Source organism: Martes martes, assembly GCF_963455335.1.
Source record: "Martes martes genome assembly, chromosome: 11".
NCBI classification, from domain to species: domain Eukaryota; kingdom Metazoa; phylum Chordata; class Mammalia; order Carnivora; family Mustelidae; genus Martes; species Martes martes.
In genome coordinates, this window is record NC_137899.1 from 43,586,420 (window position 1) to 43,611,400 (window position 24,981).

The 24,981-nt window shown below is 37.9% G+C and overlaps 1 protein-coding gene across 1 annotated transcript in view; it reads left to right on the forward strand.

Moving 5' to 3' along the window:
- Positions 1 to 6,999: 6,999 nt before the first annotated feature.
- Positions 7,000 to 24,981, forward strand: part of GLCCI1 (glucocorticoid induced 1) — a gene marked incomplete at its 5' end in the record, with an annotated part of 105,331 nt that continues 87,349 nt past the window's right edge. The window contains one exon of the mRNA XM_080817979.1: positions 7,000 to 7,441. Within this exon, the coding sequence (XP_080674105.1) occupies positions 7,000 to 7,441 (442 nt within the window). The remainder of the gene's footprint in view (positions 7,442 to 24,981) is intronic.

The following is a 24,981-nucleotide window of genomic DNA, read 5'->3' on the forward strand; positions in this document are numbered from 1 at the left end:
TTCCCCTCTCATTCCATAAACTCACATGGATTATTGTCTGCTAAATCATCTTCCAGTCTGCAGGTTAAAAACTGTCCTTACATCAATCTTTGCAAAGCACAGCTCCTCTCATGTTCCCCCCACCCACTCAAGAATCTGACAGCTCCTCACTGCATACACTACATAAAGTACAAGTCTTGCCTACCAACCTCCATGGCCGGTCATCAACAGATTTTTCGTTAATATATCCTTCATATCTTATTATCATTAACATTAACATATCTTTCATTAACAAGCAATTAAGGTAGACTGCCCAATTGTCTGCTAACATATCTTGTGCCTTCCTAATGACAAGACTTCCTCATATTCTTCTTCCTGATGCCTTTCCTCAAAAGTGGTCTTTCCTTCCCATCACTTCCACATTATTTTATTGATATCTCTCCTCTCGAATACATGTTTCCACATCATTTTTGCCTTGATTTTAGGCTTAGCTTTTTGCCTCTGGTAGACCACAATTTACCAAAGAGTGAGAACAGTGTTGCCCTACAGAGTATACAACAGTGTCTGACACTCTGAAGACACTTAATAAGGAACTTGAGGAGGCCTGCTGCTAGCGATGTGGTAGTAACCCTTCATATAGGCCAACTAGATGTATTAGCACAGCCCTTTTCAATAGGATGCTGAGTAGGACACTGAAAGTTGTGCACTACAAAGAGCTTAAAATAATAAGAAACTTCTCTCATCAAGCACTGCTGATGAATTGATTGCACCTTAACAACAGTGCCTCAACTCACTCATGTGGTAAAAAGTAAAATTAAGACACATAAGAGGAAATTAATCCAGGACACATTTTGATCACTCTAAAGTCTCATAAAAAGACAAAATAACACTGTGATAGTATGATAGTATGATATGTAGTCTCTTCACGGGACTACAACTGTTCTCAAGCATTGTTGACACCATGTTTGGAACTAAAACAAATGGAATGCCACAGCTTGGAAAGAGAGTATTTGCAGTTTCGTTGGTCCCCACATCTTTAGCCTCTGAAAGTCCTGCCTTTGTACAATATAGTCTTTTAGTTAAAAGATAAAAGTCAACTTATATTGCAGTTTAGGGAATGCGCCCCTGGCATCACAGTTGGCTACATAAATTGCTGTGGAAATGAAAGCTCATCCTCATCACTATTTTGTATCCCTGTAAGAATAACTGCACACTTACTCTTTTGATATTTACTCTTTAAAAATAAAATATCCCCTATTTCTATTGCTTCTTTTGAACTTCTTTTAGAAACAAAGCATAGGGAAAAAGCTCCCTGGCATTCAAGGATTTTATGGATTTGACACCCAAAGTACAAGAGCAAAGTAAAACCAAAACAAACAAGTGGAAGTACATTAAACTAAAAAGCCTTCTGCATGGCAAAGGATGGGCAAAGGACCTAAACAGAGACTTTTTCCAAAAAAGATATTCACATGGTCAGCAGGTATATGAAGAGATCCTCAAAATTATTAATCATCAGGGAAATGCAAATCAAAACCACAATGAGATACCACCTCACACTTGTTAGAATTTCTTTTTCAGAAAAGACGAGATAATAAGTGAGGGTGAGGATGTGAGAGAAGGGAACTCATGAGCACTGTTGGTGAAAATGTAGAGTGGTATAGCCACTATGGCAAAGAGTATGGAAATTCCTCAAAAAGTTAAGTTAAAAGTAGAACTGCCATGTAAATCGTACTTTTGGATATTTTTCCAAAGAAAGTGAAATGAGTATCTCAAAGAGGTATTTGCAATCCCATGTTCATTGCAGCATTATTTACAATAGCCAGGACATGGAAACATATATAAAGTAGACATAATACAATGTAATATTATTTAGTCATAAACAAAAATCCTGCCATTTGTGATTACATGGAGGAAACATGAGGGCATCTTGCTAAGTGAAATAAGTCAGATGCAGAAAGACAAATACTATATATTCTCACTTATATGTGGAATTAAAAAAAAAAAACTTATCAAACAGAACAGATCAGCGTTCACCAGGAGCAAGGGTGGGGAAAGAGGGAAATTGGTGAAGGTGGTCAAAAGATACAGATTTCCAATCATAAAATGAATAAATTCTGGAGCTATAATGTACAGTGAGGTGATTGTAATTAATAATACTATACTGTATATTTGAGAGTTGCTAAGAAAATAGATTTTAAAAGTTCTCACCACACACACAAATGTAACTCTGTGAGGTAATGGATGTTAAATAACCTTATCGTGTTAATCATTTTGCACTATACATCTATATAGTGCAAAATCATTACATTGTATACCTTAAACTTACACAATCTTATGCTATTATATCTCAGGGAAATAGGTCATTCTTTATCTAGGGAAAAAGAAAGCAAATTTTTGTTATTTACATAAAATGTTTCTTTCTACTTAAATATAATTTTTTTCAGTTCCTTTATACAGGCCTCTTGGGAATAACTGTTCCTAACAGTGTGAGAGAATGGACTAGAAATCAGCAGATGTCATTCCCTAACTGTCCTCAAATGTGCTTCTCTGTCAATTTCACTTAGTTATTTTTTTTTTTCTGCAAATTTCAACTGCCTTTTTCACCGTCCACTTCCAACCTCTGATGAGCCTCCAATATCCACTAGGACTAATACTTCTCACTTTGCCTAAGGACCAGAATACAAGATATGCTTTCTTTTTGAACACCAACTGCAATACAAATATCTGTGGGGTTTATAGGAGCCACACGGAACACTTTTCTACTCTGGCTATGTCTTTTCAGCAGCTCTACCTATGGTTATATTTATTTTTCTGATAAAAGCACAGTTTTGGTTCAACAAGCACTGGTTAAAATTTGCAACTCTTTTAACGATATTGAGCAAATATCGATTGTCTACCATGTACCAAGCACTGTTGTGAAGATTCAGCAGTTATAAATTAAAAAGTCTTGCTTTCATAGCTCTTATATTCTAGACAGACAGAACAAAAAATAATTACAATACATAACAGGCTGGATTGTGATAGGTTTTCCGGAAAAAAAAAAAAAAAATAGGGTAGAGAATAGGAAATGCCTAGGGGTGCTTGCAATTTTAACAAGGGTTTTCAGAAAAGCTCTTGTCGTGAAGGTGGTGACATCTCAGCAAAGAACTGGTGGAAATGAGGGAGCAAGCCATGTGGGTATCTGGGGCAAGAACTTTTCAGGCAGAGGGAAGACCTAGTGCAAAGGCGCACGTAGGCTGTCACAAGCAGTAAGGAGTATTACTGTAAGCATCTGCCAGGGACAAAAATTCAGGCAAGGCTTTTTTTGTTGTTGCTATAAAGAATCCACCGACAAGAGAGTTTAATCAGCTTAAGATGAACATCAGTGCAGATCTGTTTAGTGTTCTCTCTCAGCCATGACCTCATTGCTAATACTAACAGCCTGGCCTGACTCTTAGATTTGGATGAACCTTGGACATGCAGCCTGGCAAACCTGGATGAAACCAGAAAAGAGACTTGATAGCCTTGTAGGCCCTATGCTTCTTTACCTCATTTTCTCTCCACTTGGGGCTGCATATTAATCATATGTAGCCACTGATTCCAAGTTTTAATTTAATCTAAAATATGTCCACTACCGTATATGAATAAGAAATAAATATATAGAAGTCTACATCAAATGAGCCAACGGTGGATTTCTGTCCCACTGACAGTCAAGACCTAAGGCTACTGAGGACAAAGGTGGTTCCCATGCCACCAAATTGTTTTCTCAATGTTGTTTTCTTCTAGTCAGAGCAACATAGGAAAGAGGTCATTACTAACATTAAGTCTCATATAGAGTGTCCCACTTAGATTCAACCAATACCCTGGACTTTTCCATCCCATAGCTAGCACAGTAGTTTAACAGTGCCCCACTAGCTAAGCAATCCATACCTCCTTCTATGGGTTTTCCAATTTGCTGAGGAGAATATCTTCTTTCTTTCTTTCTTTTTTTTTTTTTTAGGAGAACATTTTCTTAAGGTTTATACCCTGAGAGACCACTCCCACATTGATAAGAATAAAACTTAAAATAAAAATAAAATAAAACTTAAAATAAAAAGAAGAATTACTAAGAACTCAACAAATGGACATCTGAAATCAGGGTTTAGTTTATTTTAGCCCACCTTTGATTTGTTTGGAGACTGAATTCCTTACACATGAGGATCAGTACTTATTTCACAAGAATAAAGGTTTAAGAGATGACCAAGATTTCTTTAGCAAAGAGAAGTTGATTGAACATCCACATAGGTCATGATGACTTATAAATAACTAAAAATAGGATTTTAAGATCATAGTAGTTCTCGGTGTGGGTCATTCAGATTTGCTTTAGATGCCTGATTTAATTGGCTATGCTAGATTGAAAGACATAGGAAGCCTTTAAAATATGGCTAGGCATGTGGTTTTAGATCCAAATCAAGTATTGATCATTATCACTGTGGCTTGGTATACATTTAGAATTGTTGTAATTTAATGTGTTGCGGTTGTTCTATACTTATATTTAGGAGTGGCCAGAGAGGACATTTCTATAATGAAACTATGCTGTAATCAATTCAACAACTTAGTAATTTACCGGCTTTTTAAAAAATTTCACATTTTAATCTGTCAAGGTTTTTGTTTTTGATATTCTAATGTCATTGCAAAGAAGCTACTTTTTCCTCATGAAAGAATGCAGTTTCCTAATTAATGAAGTCTTTAATTTTAGATAGAAAAACTAACAATTATACCAAATTTGAAAGAGTATTTATTTCACATATAACTAAAATACATGTTATTGTGTAAAGAAAAACGTATAGGTAGCAGGCTATCTTCACTTATAAAATTTCTTTTGAACTAATGGGAACTTATCTTACGCAGGAGATTCTTGGAATGTTGTAAATACTCTATCAGTCATGTAGTCATAGCTTTAAGCTGTGATGTGCTAGGCTTACTCACAGATTCAAGTTAGTTCACCTAAGTTGGATTCTTAGCTTCCTTCTTACTAGCTAAGTAATCTCAGGCGAGACATTTAACTTTTTTGTGCTTTAGCTGAGAACATAACGGGGATGATAATAATAGTATCTACCTTGGAGATTATAGTAGAGCTAAGTGAGTTAGCTCTACTATAACATTCTAATTTTTTTTTAAAGATTTATTTATTTGAGAGAGACAGAGATAGTGAGAGAGAGCACCAGCGGGGAGGAGAGGGAGAAGTAGACCCCCTCCAAGCAGGGAGCCCAATGCAGGCTCCATCCCAGGACCCTGGGACCATGACCTGAGCCAAAGGCAGATGCTTAATGACTGAGCCACCCAGGCGCCTTTGGGGTTCACCTACTTTTTACAGAAGCTAGTATGTTTTCTGGACTCAGAGCACAAGGAAGCAGAGAGGGATGACTCCTCTAAGTGAAACTAAATCGTGCATATATATATGTCCTAAAATCACGGGAATTTTTTCCAGTGTGGGCAGACACCAAGAGCAGACCAATCTGATAACTCACTTTCTCTTATTATCTCATGGAAATCAATGGAGAGTATCTGAGGTAGACCCTTAAATTAACTGTTCCTGTATAAAACCTTGGTTTACTATGGGGTAAACTTAGGTTTTTGATAGTTACCCCAAATCTTCATATTTCTTCAGTTTCACTGCAGAATAAAAACTAAATTTACCACAGTGGACTGTTACTTTAAGTCTGGTATTTATTCCTCCCAAGAGACCATCTGCTTCTGAGGAAAGGCAACAGGGTGTCCTCCATTAATATATTTAACTGATGGTGTAATGATGTACAATTCCTTATTAACCCTTGCAATTCGGTTACTGTCTTGAAACGAAAGATTTGATTCTTTTTTCACTGCATAACTACAAACCTAAGGATAGACTTTTATAAAAATATTGACCTGTTGTTCAATCCAGCTTCTAGACTTTGCTTTTGATGCCCTGAAGTTCTTTTGATCAATTAGTCTGTTTGCCACAAAAACTCACATTACCAAAGTTAGAGGGGAAGGGATGGATTCTTCTGGTTCCAACTCTAAAACGTCCCAACAGAACAGGTGTACTTGCAAAGTAAAGTTAGCCTTAAGCATCGTTTATCTCAAGTTGTACAACTGGCGCAGGAGGGGTGAGCCCTCGCAACTGGCTTACCCGGGTATGTGTGTGTCTTTGGGTGTTGGGGCACGCGCAGGACACTCACGAACCCACTTTCCTAGGGCAGCACTATCAAACTCTCGCTCTCACCTCAAAGGCTGTCAACTCTCACGCCTCTCCCAGCGCGCACAGCCAGCCCCCGCTTCAGTCTTCCACTCCCTCACGCCCAGCCTCCAAAGTAGCATGCACCACTGTCATTGGTAAGTGCTCCTCTCACTCCTACGCCACAACCAATCACTCGAGTTCTGATGGAGAGCGGCGGAGCCAATGGGAATGCTCGTCGCGGCAGCTGCCGGGTCCGAGCGCCGGGAGGCGGTGCCGGGGGCGGGGTGCGGGTGGGGAATCAGTTGCCATTTGGAGTGAGGAACTGGCGGAGGCGGCGGCGGCGGCGGTGTTTGCGGTGGCGCGGGATCCGCGGAGAGCCAAACACCTCGAGGCCCTTTCCTCCAGTCTCGATCCGCAGAAGCAGGGGTCCGGGCCCTCCCAGCAGTTGCCGGGCGATCCCGCGCGTGCAGCCCCGCGAGGCAGCGAGCGGCCCCCGAGGCTGCGTGATCCGGACTGTTGCCCCTCTCCCCTGTCAGCGCGATGCCCGGGGCGGCGGCGGCTCCGGGCTCCTTGCGGCCCCGGCCGTGACCGCCACACCGAGCCCGGCCCGGCGGTTGGGGCCGTTGGGCGTTTGTTTTCGCAGCCTTCCCATCCCCCCTCGCCGAGGCGGCGGGGGTGCGCGTTGGGAAGGGGGAGCCGAGAGACTCCTCCTCCTCCCCGATACCCCCGCCCCTCCCCCTTACACACTCGCACGCACTATCGCGCCGGCTCCCACACGCTCGCGCGCCTCCCGCTCTGAGCCTCCGTGTCGGCCGGCGTCGTCCCGGGCCCTCGGAGCCACCATGTCCACTGCCTCCTCCTCCAGTTCCTCTCAGACCCCTCATCCCCCGCCGCAGAGGATGCGGCGCAGCGCCGCGGGCTCCCCGCCCGCCGCCCCCTCCGCCGGCAGCGGGAACGGTGCGGGCGGCGGCGGCGTGGGTTGCGCCCCGGCTGCGGGAGCCGGCCGGCTGCTGCAGCCCATCCGCGCCACGGTGCCCTACCAGCTCCTGCGGGGCAGCCAGCACAGTCCCACGCGCCCACCCGCCGCCGCCGCCGCCTCGCTGGGCAACCTCCCGGGGCCCGGCGCGGCCCGCGGCCCCAGCCCACCCAGCCCGACGCTGCCGCCGGCCGCGGCCCCGACCGAGCAGGCGCCGCGGGCCAAGGGCCGCCCGAGACGGTCCCCCGAGAACCACCGGAGGAGCAACTCACCTGAGAGACGGAGCCCCGGCTCGCCCGTGTGCAGAGGTAGCGAGCCCAACCCTTCCGTCCTCCCGGGCTGCGTCTTCCCCGACGGTTCCCTCCGTGGAAACTTCAGCCTCTCCGGGCTTCTCTTTGCTAGTGCATTACCGAAGGTGTGAAAGTGGCTTTGGGAATCTCACCTCCCTGCGGTCGCTGCGGGGCTTGGAGGAGCGAACTGCAAAGCAACTTTTATTTGACCCACATGCCGCCCCTCAGATTTTATCTTCCATCACACGCCTGCATCGAAAGGTTTTTCAGTTTGAGCTGATTAGCTCACTCATGTGTTTGCTGTTGGTAGCGGGGGAAGGAGGAGCTGGGCGAAACACTTAAAAATACACGCACACAAACTCTGGCAGCCGATAAGGTGGTGGTTGTAATCTACAGCCTCTTTGTGCTTTCCTACAAAGTTCCTAACGTGTCTGTGACCACTGGAATATATATATTTCTTCATTTTTGGAAGGGTGATGGCGTTAGTTTTGATATAAAGATATCATAAGGATATGTTGGCTGTGTAGAGGAGACAGTTTTGGATATGCAATTGAAGTGTAGTGTTTTGGTGGTGGTTTGGTTTTTTTTTTTTTTTTTTTTTTGGGTCTCCTAGTTTTTTCTACTTTATATAGTCATACGCATCAGAGCAGTACTTCATTGGAAATCATCTATGCCCAACTCAAGATTTTCATGGTAAATTTCTAAAGACCTATTTGTGGAGTGTGCTCACTCTTTCCTTCCATTTTTAAGTACACTTAACAGTTCAGCTGAGCTGTTAAAGGATCTCAAGTTTCTTTTTTGTTAGGTGTCAAAGGTAATGGTAAGCTAGTGGATGCTGTCGGCTTCCCTTAATGTTTTGTGTTTTGGTTTGGTTTTGTTTATGTCTGGGGACACAGTGCATGATCTAGTTGGGTCCTGGGGGAGAAAAGGAAGATTAGCCAAAACAGGGACTTAAAGCTCATAAGGGAGAGTGGAGTAGCTAATATAATTAGATACCAGGCTAGAGCTACAGATGCTGCTGCTGCTGCAGCATACCGAGTGGAAAACTCTCTGCTTGGAAGGGAAATACTGTGGAGCTCTGTACGTTGATGTGGTATGTGGAGTTTTTTTTTTTTTCTTTAATGGAGCTTTTTAATGAAAGACTTAGACTTGGAGAAAGTGATTATGTTATGATGGATTGCAGTTTGGGTTTTTTTTTCTTCTTAATATTTCTGGCTGGTAATTAGCATGTTGCTAAGGCACTTGTTTTCAGACCACTTGATGGTGTGGCAGAGTAGGATGTAGTGCAGTGGTATGTGTACATGAGCACCAAGAAATACCTCCTGTAATCTGTATGCACCAGGAGGAATTTGCTCCCCCACTCCTCCCCCAGGTCAAGCCAGCTGCTGCAGAAACTGACATCCTCCAGCAAATCCTGAATGAATGAATGAAAACAACGTGATCGCCCTAATAATGACCACAACTGAACACACATCTTTGGCTGTATTTTATAGAAAAGGCCACCATTTTCTAACAGATTAATGCCATATGCAGCTCCCTTGCACATTTTCTGGAGCTATATGAAATGAGAGGTAAAAGAACAAATAGAAGGCTGCAGTTAGAGAAATTTTTGAGTGATTTAACTTCAACAGTGCTTAGATTGAGTTTTGGGATTTTCTTTTAGGGACTAATGTAACAGCCATACAATAACCATTTCAGACTGATTGTGTACAGAGGGTTTTGGGGACAGAGTAAGAGTAGTTGCTGCAACGATATAATGGCCATCTAGTGCCTCCTCCCCTTTTGTTGATAAACACTAACATCTTACAACACATCATAGTACAACTTGTTTTTCTGCATCCCTTCAAAAGCCTTAATTGCTTAAGAATTACATGGTTCATCATAAAGTAGTTTTAATGAAATTTGTGATCAGGCTTAAACTGTCCCCTTTGTTGTAGTGTGGCATATCTGAGTTTAATGCAATTTTAATGTAATCATGATGAAAACATTTTCTGAGTCTGGTCTCGCAGCAGACAGATTTGCATCGCCAGAGAGCTTGTATTGGGAACAGAAGGGGCTTTTCTGCTGTTTTTAACACCAGGTGTTTTGTCAGTTTCTTATATCTAAGGGATTTTGAATGCAGGCTCTTTAGCCCCCAGTTCCCTGGTTATATTACCTTTATGTTACTTCTCCACATCCCGCCTTGCTCCTCTCTCCTACCCAAATTAAAACTGTGCAACTCATCTATTCTGTTTAGTTAGCCATTTAAAATCCATACTGTAAACAGGTGAACAATTTTTGAAACATTATCTACTCAGTTTCTTTTGAATTCTGCGAGGTTCTGACTTCAGTGGATTTTAGCCTCCACAGGTCAAGGCTCCTGCCGCCGCCGCTGCTGCAGACACTGACATCACTATACTGCATGAATGAAAAACAACAACGTGCTCCATTTCTTGCTCTCCACCTCCTTCCTTTTCTGCACACTCCTCTGTGTGTGTGTGTGTGTGTGTGTTTAAGATGGTGTTATGCTGCATTTGAAACTACTTTTAAAAATGTTAATTTAAGTAGATGGTGGTTCAAGGGATAGGTATGTAGTATAAAGGCATATTGTTTACAAAAAGCTTCAAGTGCTATGAGCATTTAGGCTGGAAGGGACATAACTGAGCATTCAATATATATATATTTTTTAATCTGGACTGGTGGTTATGGAAGAAAATACAGAAGGTTTAAACTCTTCATGATTGTTTTACCGAGAAGGAATTATAAAACAACATGATTTCTAAACATGTCGGGTCATTATTATTTCTCTCTTAAACATTCTTAATATGCATATTTATAGGGTTGTCTGTAATAAAGAAATGATACTCAGATTATTTCACAAAGCTGAGGAAAAGCTAGGTTGTGTAAAGAGATGCAATCAAATTTCAATATAGTAATTTATAAAATTCAACAAGATGGCAATTAATTTTTATAGCACCAGTTTTAGATCATTTAAAAGGGTATCATAACAAGATGCATCTTTACCTGGACTTTTACAAATTAAAACTATCTTGTTTATGCACGTGGATCATATTTTTGTTTGTATTTTAAAAATTTCTTTTGTATTTTTAAAACTTCAAGGTTTGTTATTTATATTCATTTCTTTACTTCTGCCATTAGCAAAATGTCACCCTCCCCCTTGTTTGGTTCTGAAGGGTCTTGAAGTGGTGAATGACAAGCTGCTGAATGCATCCTCAGGCTCCCTGTGATGTGTTTGTAATAGATGTAAAATCATAAAGTATTATGCAAATAGTTATTTTTTTGTAATGGTAATACATAAAGTCTACCTTTGAGATAAATAGAACTCAAATGAGAATATAGCAGGATGTTAGTGTTAAAAATTAATAATCTGTAAGCTAAAATCATGAGTAATAACCAAAAGAAAATAAAGTTGCTTCTTTCTGAAACCTCAGAGCAAAACCTATGGATTTAGAAGCATAACAAATGCTCACATTTTACTGTGCAAGATAAGACAGTAAGTAGCAATTGCAGATCCTATTGTGGTTTTTGTAAAGATTGAGCATTAGGATGAATTATAAATTCTAAAAGATATACAATCAGTTGCATTCGAGTACTCTGGGTGGAGAATACTGCTTATTCTTAAGTGTGCCAAATCTAGCTAAAAAAACATGGGAGAGTTTGTAATTTATATGGCTTCTGTTATGGAAAATAACATGTGTTGATTCCTGGTTTAACATAACATTTATTTAGGCCTAATATGCTAGCAGATTACTAACTCTAGAGTGAAATTTGATTGGAGTTTTTCATGATTATTATTGAGAGCTTTATTGTTTAATGCATTAAGAAGTTATGATTATATTTTAAAAGAAAATACAAAGCCAGCCAGCATGTAATGTTGAATGACTTCATGAAATGTGTGTGTCTTTGTATTTTAATCAATTGACTTGCTTTCAGTTTTTTAATCTTTTCATTAAATTTTCCTTTTTGAGTTATTTTTATGCTATGCTCAGTTTGTGGAATGCAGCGTTTTTAATTACTTTTTTTTCTCCTCACTTTTTAGAAATACTAAGACATTCTCTTCATACAAAGTTACCTCTCAGGCTGGTATTTGTAGAAATTAAGCCCTTCTCATGGCTCCCTCTTTTAAAATTAATTTTCTTAGAGTGCTTAGAGGAACTTGTTTCAAAGCTTTCCTATACTTGAGTAAAAATAGTTAAAAGTTGTGGTTTGGTTCCCCCCCCCCCCTTAAAATGACAGGTTTCAAATACTGGTTTGGGGAAAGGTTTTAGGTCTTTGAGAACTACACTAAGTATCAGCAGCATTGATTATTTTAGCTTTTTCCATCAATTATGGTGCATAAGATTTAAAGTTCACTTAATAAGTGAAATTATAGAAGTTATCTGTTCTTAAACTACTGTCCTATGTTCAAAGATTATATTCCTCTCAAATAAGGAGAATTAAGCATATAGAATATCATACACCCAAGATACATAAAAGCACCTTGCTCAATTTAACTGTATGTATAATTTTGTGTGTATATATTGAGCTAAAAATTATTATTTACAGTACTTTTTACAGAAGGACATGTCATTCACTGCAGTGTACATTTCTTCAAGGATTTAGTGCAAATTAGGAATTATGCATTGGGAAATGCTGAAGGGTAATGACATCCTTGTGGTCTTTATTTTATTTGTGAAAATGCAGACAGACTAAATGTGAATAAGAAAACAAATAATTGGGGTCCATGGCAATGAATAACAATGGAGATAAATGGTAATGTTCAATAAATGGCTAGTAGGTTTTTCTTAAGGCTGAAATTTAAACAAATTTCTAGAAACCTGTTTTATCAAAGCTTTCACGTGTTGCTAATAGTCTGCCAAAGATTATATCCTGATGGCCATGATATCCTTAGTTTTAGTCCAGTCTTTTCTCCAGTGCTTAAAATTGCTGGACACCACCACCAAGGCAGGCTTTTCCCCAGCACCTGTGCCTGGCGCTGTTGCCTTTGGTCTTCAATATATAATTTTGTTACTAAATGATAAGGAAACCAAATCACAGATGCTGTTTCTGTCCTTTATACTTCTATTTTAACAAGAGGTTGAACTTGAGACTGAGAGTCTTTTAATTGGGTTTGCCAAAAGTGGAGGGGAGAGAGAACACTACTCAACTGTTAATATGGAGAGCGGAAGGAACTGATGGCAGAGCCAGAAGTTACCTCTGCCCTTTACCCGGACCCTTAAACTGACCATGATTCCACCTATCATCCAGCTGATTCTAAAACAATAAGATCTGTGCTTATTCTGCAAAACAGATTAGTAGTAATTCTGAAGAAAGTAAAGATTTTACTTGCATTATGAACAATTATAGAGAAAAGTACTTCTCTAGTATTTCGGTTTAGTAAGGCCATACATGGCAGATACCTTTAAGCAGAGTTGTTTACTTCAAATGAATGCTATTGAGACAAATAACAGGAGGAGGTAAGTTCATGAATACCTGAGTAACTTCCCCTATATTACGTTGTGTCTCTGGTTGTAGGTAGAAGGAAGAAAGCATTTTAGTGCTTTTTATACACTAGGCAATATATATGTTCTTTTATCAAGAAAGTGCATTTGAATTGCAAATCTTCTGATTCTACGTCTAGTGTTTATTCCACAAGACTGTCCCATTGCTCCTTACTCAAAAAGACTGATCTTGGTGACCAGCTGTGATTTCTGAGCTAAAAGAATTACTAAAGAGTATGTTTTCTATGTTTTCTGTTTTCACAGCACTATTACACTGCTGGGATACGCTTTGACATTTTCAGAATGTCTAAACATGTAAGACACAGGATGGTGAATGTAACTGGAATAGAATATATATGGATTGGTCACATTTCTCCATTTGTTCTTAAAGAAAAGTTTAAGTGTGTGTGAGAGAGGGCAAGAAAATGAGAAATCCTCCTACTTGAGGGATCAGGGATATGAACTTGACTGTTTCTGCCCTCCTCCCATCTAGAATTTGTTCTGTCCTTGAATCATAGTGAGAAGTACTTTTCTCCACGAATGTTAAAATTAGTTACACATGGTGCTAAACTAATGAATGCTTCAGGAATCACTAAGCAGAGACTTGTCTTAAGTGATTGTCTCAGCAACTGGTGCTAGGTTAATTCAGCCCTCCCAAGAGCTAACAAGTTATCACTGCAATTTGTGGGTTTGAACTGTGAATGTTTGTACTTAATGAAGTGCCGCCATGGTGCACCTTAATGATGGCTCACCAAAAATAGGGATGAGTGAAAGAATCTAGTAAAACCCATTATTGTGTGGCAAAGTCAGTGTCCAAAATTGTCTTACAAGTCGTTAGAATTAAGAAATCTACTAAACATCTGAATGTTTCATAAACTGCTAGAACTTGCTGCCTAGTGTTACTAAAGATCAAATACATACTACCTACTGACAGTAATAACTCCTTATTTAGCTAGTATAACCACAGGAAGAACTTTTGTGAATAGTTCATAAAGCTAATTTTAACTTTGACATCACTAAAAAATAAGTTACTGAATGAAACATTTTCTAAAGGTATCATGCACTTGTTTTCTTAAGCAGAACAAACAAGATATAAGTGAACTCTTTGGGGTTTATTTAGCTTTATTAATACTTATATGCCTAACAAAATAATTATTATAGATAGTATTGAATATAAGATTGAGTTCTGACTGACAACTAGAGTTGCCCTGTAACTAATTCTATAAATTCGCTTTTGGGATTGTCTTTTTTTTTTCCCCCTTCAAGAGAGGGAGAGAGAGAATCTTAAGCAGGTTCTATGCCTAGCCTGCAGTCCAATGTGGGGCTCAGTTCCATGAACCTGAGATTAAATCAAGAGTTAGTCGTTTAACTGACTGAGCCACCCAGGTGCCGCAGGATTGTCTTTTTTCTGATGAAAGTGGAATGAAGCAATGTGTGGCTGTGTTATTCCTTAATAGAATAACTTAGCTCTTTTCTCCAGAATTGTCATATTAAAGGCCAAATTATTTTCTAAATGGTACTATAAGAGTCTCAGAAACAAAAAGGTATACTGGAAGATAATAAATTTGGAGTTAAGAGACTTGGGTTCTATTTCCAGTTTTAACATTTGACTTATAGCAAGTCACAGATTTGGGCATCTTATTTTCTCTATCTTTAAAGCGAGAGTTTGGGGGGTGGGTGCATGGGTGGCTCAGTCATTTAAGCATCTGCCTTTGGCTCAGGTCATGATCCCAGGGTCCTAGGATCGAGCCCCACATCGGGCTCTCTGCTCAGCAGGGAGCCTGCTTCTCTCTCTGCCTCTGCTTCTCTCTCTCCCTCCCTCTCTCTGTATGTCATGAATAAATAAATAAAATATTTAAAAAATAAAGTGAGAGGTGGGGTTTTTAAGATTTTGGCTAGGTAGAGAAAAAATTCAGAAAGGAAAAGTAAGGTTATTATACTAGATAGTTTTTTTAAAGTATCCCCCACTAGCTTTACTGAGCTATGACTGAGAAATAAAAATTGTATATATTTAAAGGGTACAGTATGATGATATTATCTATGTATACACTGTGAAATGATTACCACAGTCAAGCTATCAATACATCCATCACATTTTGTTCTGGTGTATAATGAAAACATTTAAGATCTACTCTTGACAAATTTCAAGTATACAATACAGTATTAATTAGAGTCACCGTGCTATATAGGATTCGTTATTCACCCAGAATTTGGTCATCTTATGATTGAAAGTTTGTACCCTTGACCTGTATATTCCCATTTTTGTCACCTGCAAGGCCCTGGAAACTACCTCTGTATTCTCTGCTTCTATAAATTAGACTTTTTTAGATTCCACATGAAAGTGAGATCATACAGTGTTTGTTTTTCCGTGTCTGCCTTATCTCGTTTAGTTCCAGGTTCATCTGTGTTGCCAATGGCAGGATTTCCTGTGTGTGTGTGTGTGTGTGTGTGTGTGTGTGTGAGTGTGTGTGTGTGACATTTTCTTTATCCATTCCTCCATCAATGAACATTTATGTTATTTTGTATCTTGACTATTGTGAATAATGTAATGAATGTGGGAGGGCAGATATCTCTTTAAGATACTGATTTCACTTCCTTTGGATGTATATACCCAGAAGAAGGATTGCTAGATCATATGATAGTTCTATATTCAGTGTTCTGAGGAACCTCTGTACTATTTTTTTCCTCCAAGATTTTATTTAAATTCAAATTAGTTAACATATAGCATAGTAGTAGTTTTTGGGAGTAGAATCTAGTGACTCATCACTTATATGTAACACCCAGTGCTCATCACAAGCACCCTCCTTAATGCCCATCACCTTTCAATACACACCCTTGCCCGGACTCCTCTCCCCTCCAGCAAACCTCAGTTCTCTGTCTTTAAGATTCTCTTATGGTTTACCTCCCTCTCTGTTTTTGTTTTATTTTTCCCTCCCTTCCTCTATGTTAATCTGTTTTGTTTCTTAAATTCCACAGATGAGTGAAATCATACAGTATTTGTCTTTATCCGACTAACTTCTCATAGCGTAATACACTCTTGATTCCATCCATATCATTGCAGATGGCAAGATTTCATTCTTTTTGATGGCTAATTCTTTTGATTCTTTTTAATATTCCATTCCATTCCACACAGACACACACATACCACATCTTCTTTATCCATTCATCAGCAGATGGACGTTTGAGCTTTCCATACTTTGGCTGTTGTTGATAATGCTGCTGTAAACAGTAAGGTGCATGTGCCCCCTTGAATCAGTATTTTTTCATCCTTTGGTTAAATAGCTAGTAGCGCAATTGCTGGGTCGTAGGGTAGTTCTAGTTTAAGCTTTTTGAGGAACCTGCACACTGTTTTCCAGAGGGGCTGCATCAATTTGCATTCTCACCAACAGTGTAAGAGGGTTCTCCTTTCTCCACATCCTTGCCAACATCTGTTGTTTCCTGACTTGTTAATTTTAGCCATTCTGACAGGTGTATCTGAGGTGGTATCTCATTGTGGTTTTGATTTGTATTTTCCTGATGATGAGTGATGTTGAGCATTTTTTCATGTGTCTGTTAGCCATCTGTATGTCATCTTTGGTAAATGTCTGTTCATGCCTTCTGCCCATTTCTTAACTGGATTATATTTTGGGTGTTGAGTTTTGATAACTTTTTTAGATTTTGGATACTAGCCCTTTATCAGGTATGTCGTTGCATACTCCCATTCCATCAGTTACCTTTTGGTTTTGTTGCAGAAGCTTTTTATCTTGATGAAGTCCCAATAGTTCATTTTGCTTTTGTTTCCCTTTTCTCTGGTGACATGTCTAGTAAGAAGTTGCTGTAGATCAGTCACAGAGGTTGCTGTCTGGGTTCTCAAGGATTTTGATGGTTTCCTATCTCAAATTTAGGTCTTTCATCCATTTCGGATTTGTTTTTGTGTATGGTGTTAGAAAGTAGTCCAGTTCCATTATTCTGCATGTGGCTGTCCAATTTTCCCAACACCATTTGTTGAAGAGACTGTCTTTTCCATTGCATATTCTTTCCTGCTTTGTCAAGAATAGTTGTGGGTCCATTTCTAGGCTCTCTATTCTGTTCTGTAGATCTATGTGTCTGTTTTTATGCCAATACCATACTGTCTTGACGATTACAGCTTTGTGATACAGCTTGAAGTCTGGAATTGTGGTGCCTCCAGCTTTGGTTTTCTTTCTCAGTGTTACTTTGGCTATTCAGGGTCTTTTCTAGTTCCATACAAATTTTAGAATTGTTTGTTCTAGCTCCATAAAAAATGCTGATGTTATTTTGATAGGGATTGCATTGAACTTGTAGATTGCTTTGGATAGTATAGACCTCAGCAATATTTGTTTTTCCAGTCCATGAGCATGGAATGTTTTTCCATTCTTTGTGTATTCTTAGATTTCTTTCATAAGTGTTCTGTTGTTTTCAGCATACAGATCTTTCACCTTTTTAGTTAGGTTTATTTTTGGTGCAGTTGTAAATGGGATCAATTCTTTGATTTTTCTTTCTGCTGCTTCATTATTGGTATATGGAAATGCAACAGATTTCTGTACATTGATTTTACATCCTGCCACTTTGCTAAATTCATGTATCAGTTCTTCCATTTTCTTGGTGGAGTCTTTCAGGTTTTCTACATAGATATATTGTTTTCTATTCCCACCAATTTAAATTCCCAACGATGGCATACTCTTGTTACCTTTTCTCCACATCCTTGCAAATTTTTTATGTCTTATCTTTTGATAATAGCCATTCTAGCAGGTGTGAGGTGGTATCTCATTGTGGTTTTAATTTGCATTTCCCTGATGATTAGTGGTGTTGAGCACCTTTTCATGTATCTGTTGGCTATTATATGTCTTCTTTGGAAAAATGTCTATTCAACTTTTTTGCCCATTAAAAAAAAATTTTTTTTTTTGCTGTTGATTTGTAAACATTCCTTATATATTTAAGATATTAACTCCTTATCAAATGTATGGTTTACAGATATTTTCTCCTATTCCATAGCTTGCGTTTTTAATTTATTGATTTTTTTCCCTTTGCTGTGTAGCAGCTTTTTAGTTTGATGTAGTCCCACTTACTTATTTTTGCTTTTGTTGCTTTACTTTTGGTGTATATCCAAAATGTCATTGCTAAAACTGATATTAAGGAGATTTTCCCCTATATTTTCTCCTATGAGGTTTACAGCTTTGGATCTTATTTTTAAAGCTTTAATCCATTTTGAGTTAATTTTTTATACGGTGTAAGAAGATTGTCCAGTTTGATTTTTGTTATGTGGATATCCAGTTTTTCCAACACCATTTATTGAAGAGATTGTCCTATGTCTTCCTATTGTGTGTTCTTGGCACCCTTGTCAAAAATTAGTTGACCATAATACATCTGTGAGTTTGTTTCTGGGCTCTCTATTCTGTTCCATTGGTCTACGTGTCTGTTTTTATGGCAGTATGATATTGGTTTGATTATTGTTGTGTAGACTAGATAATCCTTAGTAAAATGATCATTTATTGAGCTTTTATGTCAACCACTAGTCTTCACTGAAACCTAATGTAGAATACTTTTATAACTTCTCTTCACAGATGAGTAAATGACATCCTGACAACTTAAGTAATTGCCCAAGGTCAGGCAGCATGCATCTGGGGCCCAGAAAGCCCATATAACTCTTTAAGTCCCAATTTCAAGTTAACTGAGAGTTGCTTTTGGAACCCAGTTCATTATGGGACAGGAAAGAATGCATAATGGGTATCCCGTTGCTTATACAGTTAAGTCATAGAGAAGCCAAAAATAGCATTAGAGGGTTGGGTGAAGAGAAAGCTAAATGAGACTAGACTCTAGGGTCCACAGAACTTAAAATAGTTCCAAATATTCCCAATGATTCAGGCCTCAGGTATGCATATAAGAATGTCATAGCATTTCAAAACCTTATCATGCCATTAGTAAGCCTTCCTCTTGGTCCTTAAAGGATCTATCACTTTGTTAAAGCAGAATTTAGATTTCCATTTTTTAAAAAACTGCCTTTTGTTTGAATTCTCAAAATCTGGATAGAGTAAGGTCTTTTGTATTTTCTTATTTGACAGTTTAAACTTTACATGTCTAATAAAGCATCATAAGGCTCCATTCATCCCTAACATGATTCTTTACCCTTGCCCTCCTTTGATATTTTAGCAACATTCAAAATAGTACGTTTTTATGTATCACTTGCATGGCAAAACAATAAGGTGCACTATCTTCTCAATTTATAACTGCCTGGGCTCTTTCACTTTTTCTGGATTTGCCAATGTAATCCAGAAAAGATATTCTGAGCTCAATTTTAATAATATCTTCCATGGTGATTTTTTTTCAGTGTCATTTGTGCTTATTGTAAGCTCTCTTTAATAGTAAATGTGGAACATGAGTCCTTTCATAAGTAACATTAGAAATGATATTTTTATTGTTATGATATTGTGTTATATAGAGTCTGTGTGATGGATGGGGTTTTTCATGATATTTCTTTTGTAATTAACTCTCCTAGTTAAGTACATCAATCTGTAAGTTGAATCAGTGAAGTAATATTTCTATCTTAGAAGATAATAAAAACTGGCAGGGCTTAGTTGCTCAGGGTTACGTCAGGTCTAGCCATAAAAAACTTTGCTATTCTCATGTATACCTGTGAAGTGATCTTTCCGTGAAGGTACAAAAAGATCACAGTGAAATATAGATATGTTTATATTTGAGCTGGTAGTCTGTAAATCAAATATATTTACAATATTTTTTAGGGTTCTGTGACAGTGTCATTTTCTTCTAAAGTATTTTTGGAGGCAATCTGATAAATTGCTGTGAAAAGAATCAGCTGTAAGTTAAACTAAGTGTCTAACATTTCCTAAATAGAGGTTGGCAAACATTGCTAAATGCAGTTTCATTAGTTTCTAGATGTGGGAGTTAGACTGTGCTCAGAAATAAGATTTTTTTTGAAAACCCTACAATATTCTGCAATATTTTGGTCAGATAGCTTAAAAAACGTTTTAAAATCCTTTACATGCCAGATTGACCCATTATTAAAAAAAAACAAACAAAAAACTTTAGTCAGTCGCATTTGCTTACTCTTTGGCTTTTTGGTTAACATATGGCCAAAGGTTAATGTAGCTTTAATGTAATTTCCATGATAACTGTTCATTCATTCAAGAAATGTTTCAGTTACTGTACTGGTTGTTGGTAATATGTTGGTGAGTAAAACTAATGGAATTCCTCCCTTTTTTACACAGTAAATATTGCTTGAATCCCTATTATATCTGAGGAACTCTGACCCTTACGGAATATGTATTTTAGGTACAGTTGGTGTGCTCACAGTCATATTTCTCAGTAAAGTCAATTCATTTAAAATCTGCCAAGATTTTAACCCACTATTTTCTCTAAGCCTTGGGCTTCACATATGAATTATTATGTTCCTTTGCTTTTCTAAGTTAAGTTGAGCTTTTTGGTATTTGTTGAATACTAAACACTCTGTTTATATGTGTTTTTCTTTGGCTGGATGTAGCCTAGGAGACCTTCATTCTGTGGCTTCTATAATATATCTAGGTCTAAGTTATATCCCTACATGGATGTATAATGTTCAACTATAGCAGTTGGCCTAGGATTACATCACTGACACTTTTCTGTTCACACATGTAAGCAAATACGCTCTCGGTATTCTGAACTTTCGGATGTGCCTTCTTGCGTAGAAATGTAGTCATATGTAGTAATGATATGTGGTGATACCTGGACATTGGTGTCTTGTGAGACTATTGAAATGAGTACAGCTAGGTTTTGGCTTAATATCTGCTATTATTGAGCTAGAAGAGAATGGAAAAGAAGCTTTTCATATGTTACATTACCATTAATTGATATCATGGTTGAATGCACAATAACTTATTTGTCTTTACTATACTCAGAATTTAGCTTTCTTTCTTAACGGTTCTTAAAAGTTTTTATCTTAGGGCACCTGGGTGGCTCAGTGGGTTAAGCCTCTGCCTTAGGCTCAGGTCGTGATCTCAGGGTCCTGGGATCGAGCCCCGCCTCGGGCTCTCTGCTCGGCAGGGAGCCTGCTTCCCCCTCTCTCTCTGCCTGCCTCTCTGCCTACTTGTGATCTCTGTCTGTCAAATAAATAAAATCTTTAAAAAAAAAAAAGTTTTTATCTTAAAGAATTATTAGCCTTAAAGCCTTTAGTATTAGTATTTGGTTATATTAGTTAATCTTTAAGATAGTTGTCCTGTTCTACTTTGTACTAAGCCAAGTGGTCAAAAAATAACATCTTTATAAAGATATTCCATTTAATGAAATAAGTATTACACTTAATCTCATGGTAAAAAAAACAGATGTTAGGTGAAATGTATGTTCTGGGTCGATTTCTTTTTTTATGTTTTTTATGGATCATTGAAGAAATTCTTATAATCCCTGAATATAACCATATGATAAACCATGTAAAATTGTATGTAGGACTTTTACAAAGTAGGAAGGCATAGGAAAAATAATGAAATAAATTATTGTTAATATTTGCTGTGTCATTTAAAAATATTATTCCATTCTTGAATTAAGTGCCTCAAAATGTAAAAGAAAGTACATAGAGAGTATAATAGCTGAATCTTCAATTAGACTCACTGTATCATTTCCATAGTTAATATAGCAATTTTAGAGTCTTTAACAGTTTACTTACGATTTTTCATCCAAACATTGTCTTAAAGTTTCTGTATTTCTGTATTCAGAGTAATCTTGGTGGATGCGCATGCTTCACCAAATAGCACCTTGTCATTTTTAGTGTTCCAGTGTGGAGCATGGTGGCTGGTGCTTAGAAGGCCCTGCAGCAAACATCTGATAAATCTTTACATAGGAATTATGAGAGATTTATTTTGGATATATAAGGGTTCAAATCACTGAAGAGTGATTATTGTGACACACAGTCTTATTGATATCTGGCAAAGATGAAAATTAATAGACTACATTTGTGTTGCCATGTTTTGAAATACCTAAATGTTTAAGGAACTGATGGGTTTTATCTTCATTTGTATCATTCAGTGGTAGTCTGTAAGGTTGGAAAAGCACTGATTTACACCTTCACATGACATGGGAGCTGGGTGGGACAAGGATGGATTCGGACAAGGATGGGGCAAGGACAAGGGTGGGACAAGGATGGATGATGTCAGGACAGTCCACATTTTGAAACATGGCGAATATATTTCTACAGAGTGAGTTTAGTTTCTAAGTTACAGTTGGAGTTCTGTTAAGTGAATTTTGGCCTATTAAAGCTCCATGGAATCGGCTTCTAAAGCTGTTAAATTTAGACAAACTAAAGTTATCATGCCCCAAATTCAGTGGGCTTTTTCAATTAAAATTCTAAGTGTTTTTATAGTCTTTCATAATGATCATGATTATACTAAGCTCCAAAAAGGAGAATGTAAATTACATATTAATTTTTGCTGCGTTATAATGTGAAAAAATTTTAACTGTAGAGTGGATTTGGTGGTAGTTATTTGCTTTAGAGAATGTCTAACTTATGTGCAAGTAAAATTATTCAATTTACCAAAGTGTTATTGACACAAACTTTTTAGGAAGTCAGTTACACAAGGTTGAGGTTCATCTGAGGTTGTAAAAACATATTACTGAATAGTGTAATTTCTCATTGCTGCATAAAATGTTCTACAGACATTTAGCAGAATTAACTAATATCCTAAGAAGTTGTTACAAATGAGCATGAATAGATATTTTCCATCCCCTTTCTAGTTTGAATTTTAAAAAGTCTAAGAAATTTGGTATTCAACTAACCCCTAAAAGGGAAAGAACTCATGCACTGATGATTTTATGTCTCACATTTCTCTGTGGAAAGATCTGCTTTTAAATTAGGTAAATATTCTAAGGCTTTTTCTGAAATATTTTGTCCTAATAAAAAGAAGTTATTCAGTTATAATTTCCTACCATACTGTTTCTAATCAGCTTCATGGAGGAAGTATTTCTTTCTTCATGAAGGACTTTCACAAAATCTTCTACCGTTGCTAATATCAGGAAGACAAAGCATAACTAAGCATAATTATACTAAAAATATTATTAGTACTATGGATTATGATTTCATATATAATTGCATATTACTATAGGCTGATTTTAACTTAGTTTCTTTGTATACTTAAGGACCAGGAAATTAATTAGCTAACTAATATGTTCATTTTGAAGGTCTATGCCGTATGGCTATGGGAGTGTGTGTGTGTGTGTGTGTGTTAAGAAGAAGTCCCTTAAGTTCACAGTCCTATATCAGCAGTTACTGGTAATCATTGGCCCCTGATACTTTCTCCATAGAGTAGAGATTCATGGTCATCTTTTCAGAATACTTTTAGTACTTTCAATATACTCATGGTAGTGATTTAGAGATTTGCTTTATCTCATGAAAAATGCAAGCAGTGGACCTATAACCTATAATTCTAAACATTTTCCTTGTATATGGGGAAACTTGCTGTTTATCATATTACAGTTATATTTCCTTCCTGGAGCATGTCTTGAACGCTGACTTCTTTGGCTAAACTGTTTACTTCAGGGTTATTTGGTAAAAAAATACGTTTTTTGGTTTGGAGAAATGAGTTAATCAGTCCAAATAGAAATTCCCTTTTCTAAATCATCTAATAGTTTAGAATGCCAGCCCAGTTATATGCAGTTTAGTTTTATTAACAAATGTATGATAATTTTCTCTGCTGAAGTTGGCTTTGGGATTTTTGAGCAGAAGATTATGTTGGTATTTAAACTTAGTTTAAACAAGCACTGAAAGGTGTAATTGCATTTCTACGGACAGAAGACGGTATTCTAAGTGGGACCTTTGTATAGCAAATTAAAACAGACATTATCCTTACATTCTGCAAGTTGTCATATCCAAATATTTTAAAAATCCTTATAACGGTCTTTGGATGTTTTGTTCATGCTCTTTATCTTCTTGTTAGTCTTGTTACAATCTGTATAAAAGGTTTTAATTTAAAGTGTATTCAACCAGGGTGCCTGGGTAGCTCAGTTGGCTAAGCATTTGCCTTTGGCTCAGGTCACGATCCCAGGGTCCTAGGATCCAGCCAGGAATCATGCTCCCTGCTCAGTGGGGAGCCTGCTTCTCCCTCTTCCACTCCCCCTGTTTGTGCTCGCTCTCTCTCTCTGTCAAATAAATAAATAAAACCTTTAAAGAAAAATAAAGTGTGGGGCGTCTGGGTGGCTCAGTAGGTTAAAGCCTCTGCCTTCGGCTCAGGTCATGATCCCAGAGTCCTGGGATCGAGCCTTGCATTGGGCTCTCTGCTCAGCGGGAGCCTGCTTCCCCCTCTCTCTCTGCCTGCTTCTCTGGCTCCTTGTGATCTGTCTGTCAAATAAATAAATAAGATCTTAAAAAAAAAAAAAAAAAAAAGAAAGTGTATTCAACCTATGTTTTCACAGGGTAGAATGTATCATACTCTCTTAGTTAGCATGCTTTTTAAAAAAGTGGCATATTTTTCTATGCTACTGAGAGAAAATAACTTATTAATAACTTTTATTCTATATAATTCCAAATTTGGGTCATGTGCTCTAATTATTTATATGTAATAAGATATGATTAGGAGTACAGTTATCAAGGTAAAGAATATCAAATGAGTTAAGTTTAAACTCCGAGATTTGGTACAGAAATGGAGCTGAATGGTTTATTTTCTTTGCTTATTGGCACTATGGAACACAACCTTGATCAAGACTCTCAGACCCAGGGCATCACTGGGTTAAGTTCTTACTTCCTGTCAGCATAATCATTGACTTTTTACTCCTCCCTCATTTCTCCCATCCTGCTCATCACGGTATCTTGTCCCATCTCCTCTGATTTATGTCCTGAATCTGGTGGCTTCTTTCCATTCTCTCTCTGTCTTCATTATTGTTGTACTGTTGTGGTTTTCCCTGCTAAAACCTCCCATCTCTAATTGAGTCATCATACTGCTTTAAGCACAGTCTTTCTTAAAAAAGAAAAATCTAAAGTTTAAAATCCTTAGCTTGGCATAAAAGACTTATCTTGGCACCCTCCCTTGTGTACCTCATGTTCTTTGTCAACTGAACTCACTTTTTATTGATAATGGTGTTATCCTTTTATCGCACCATGCTTTG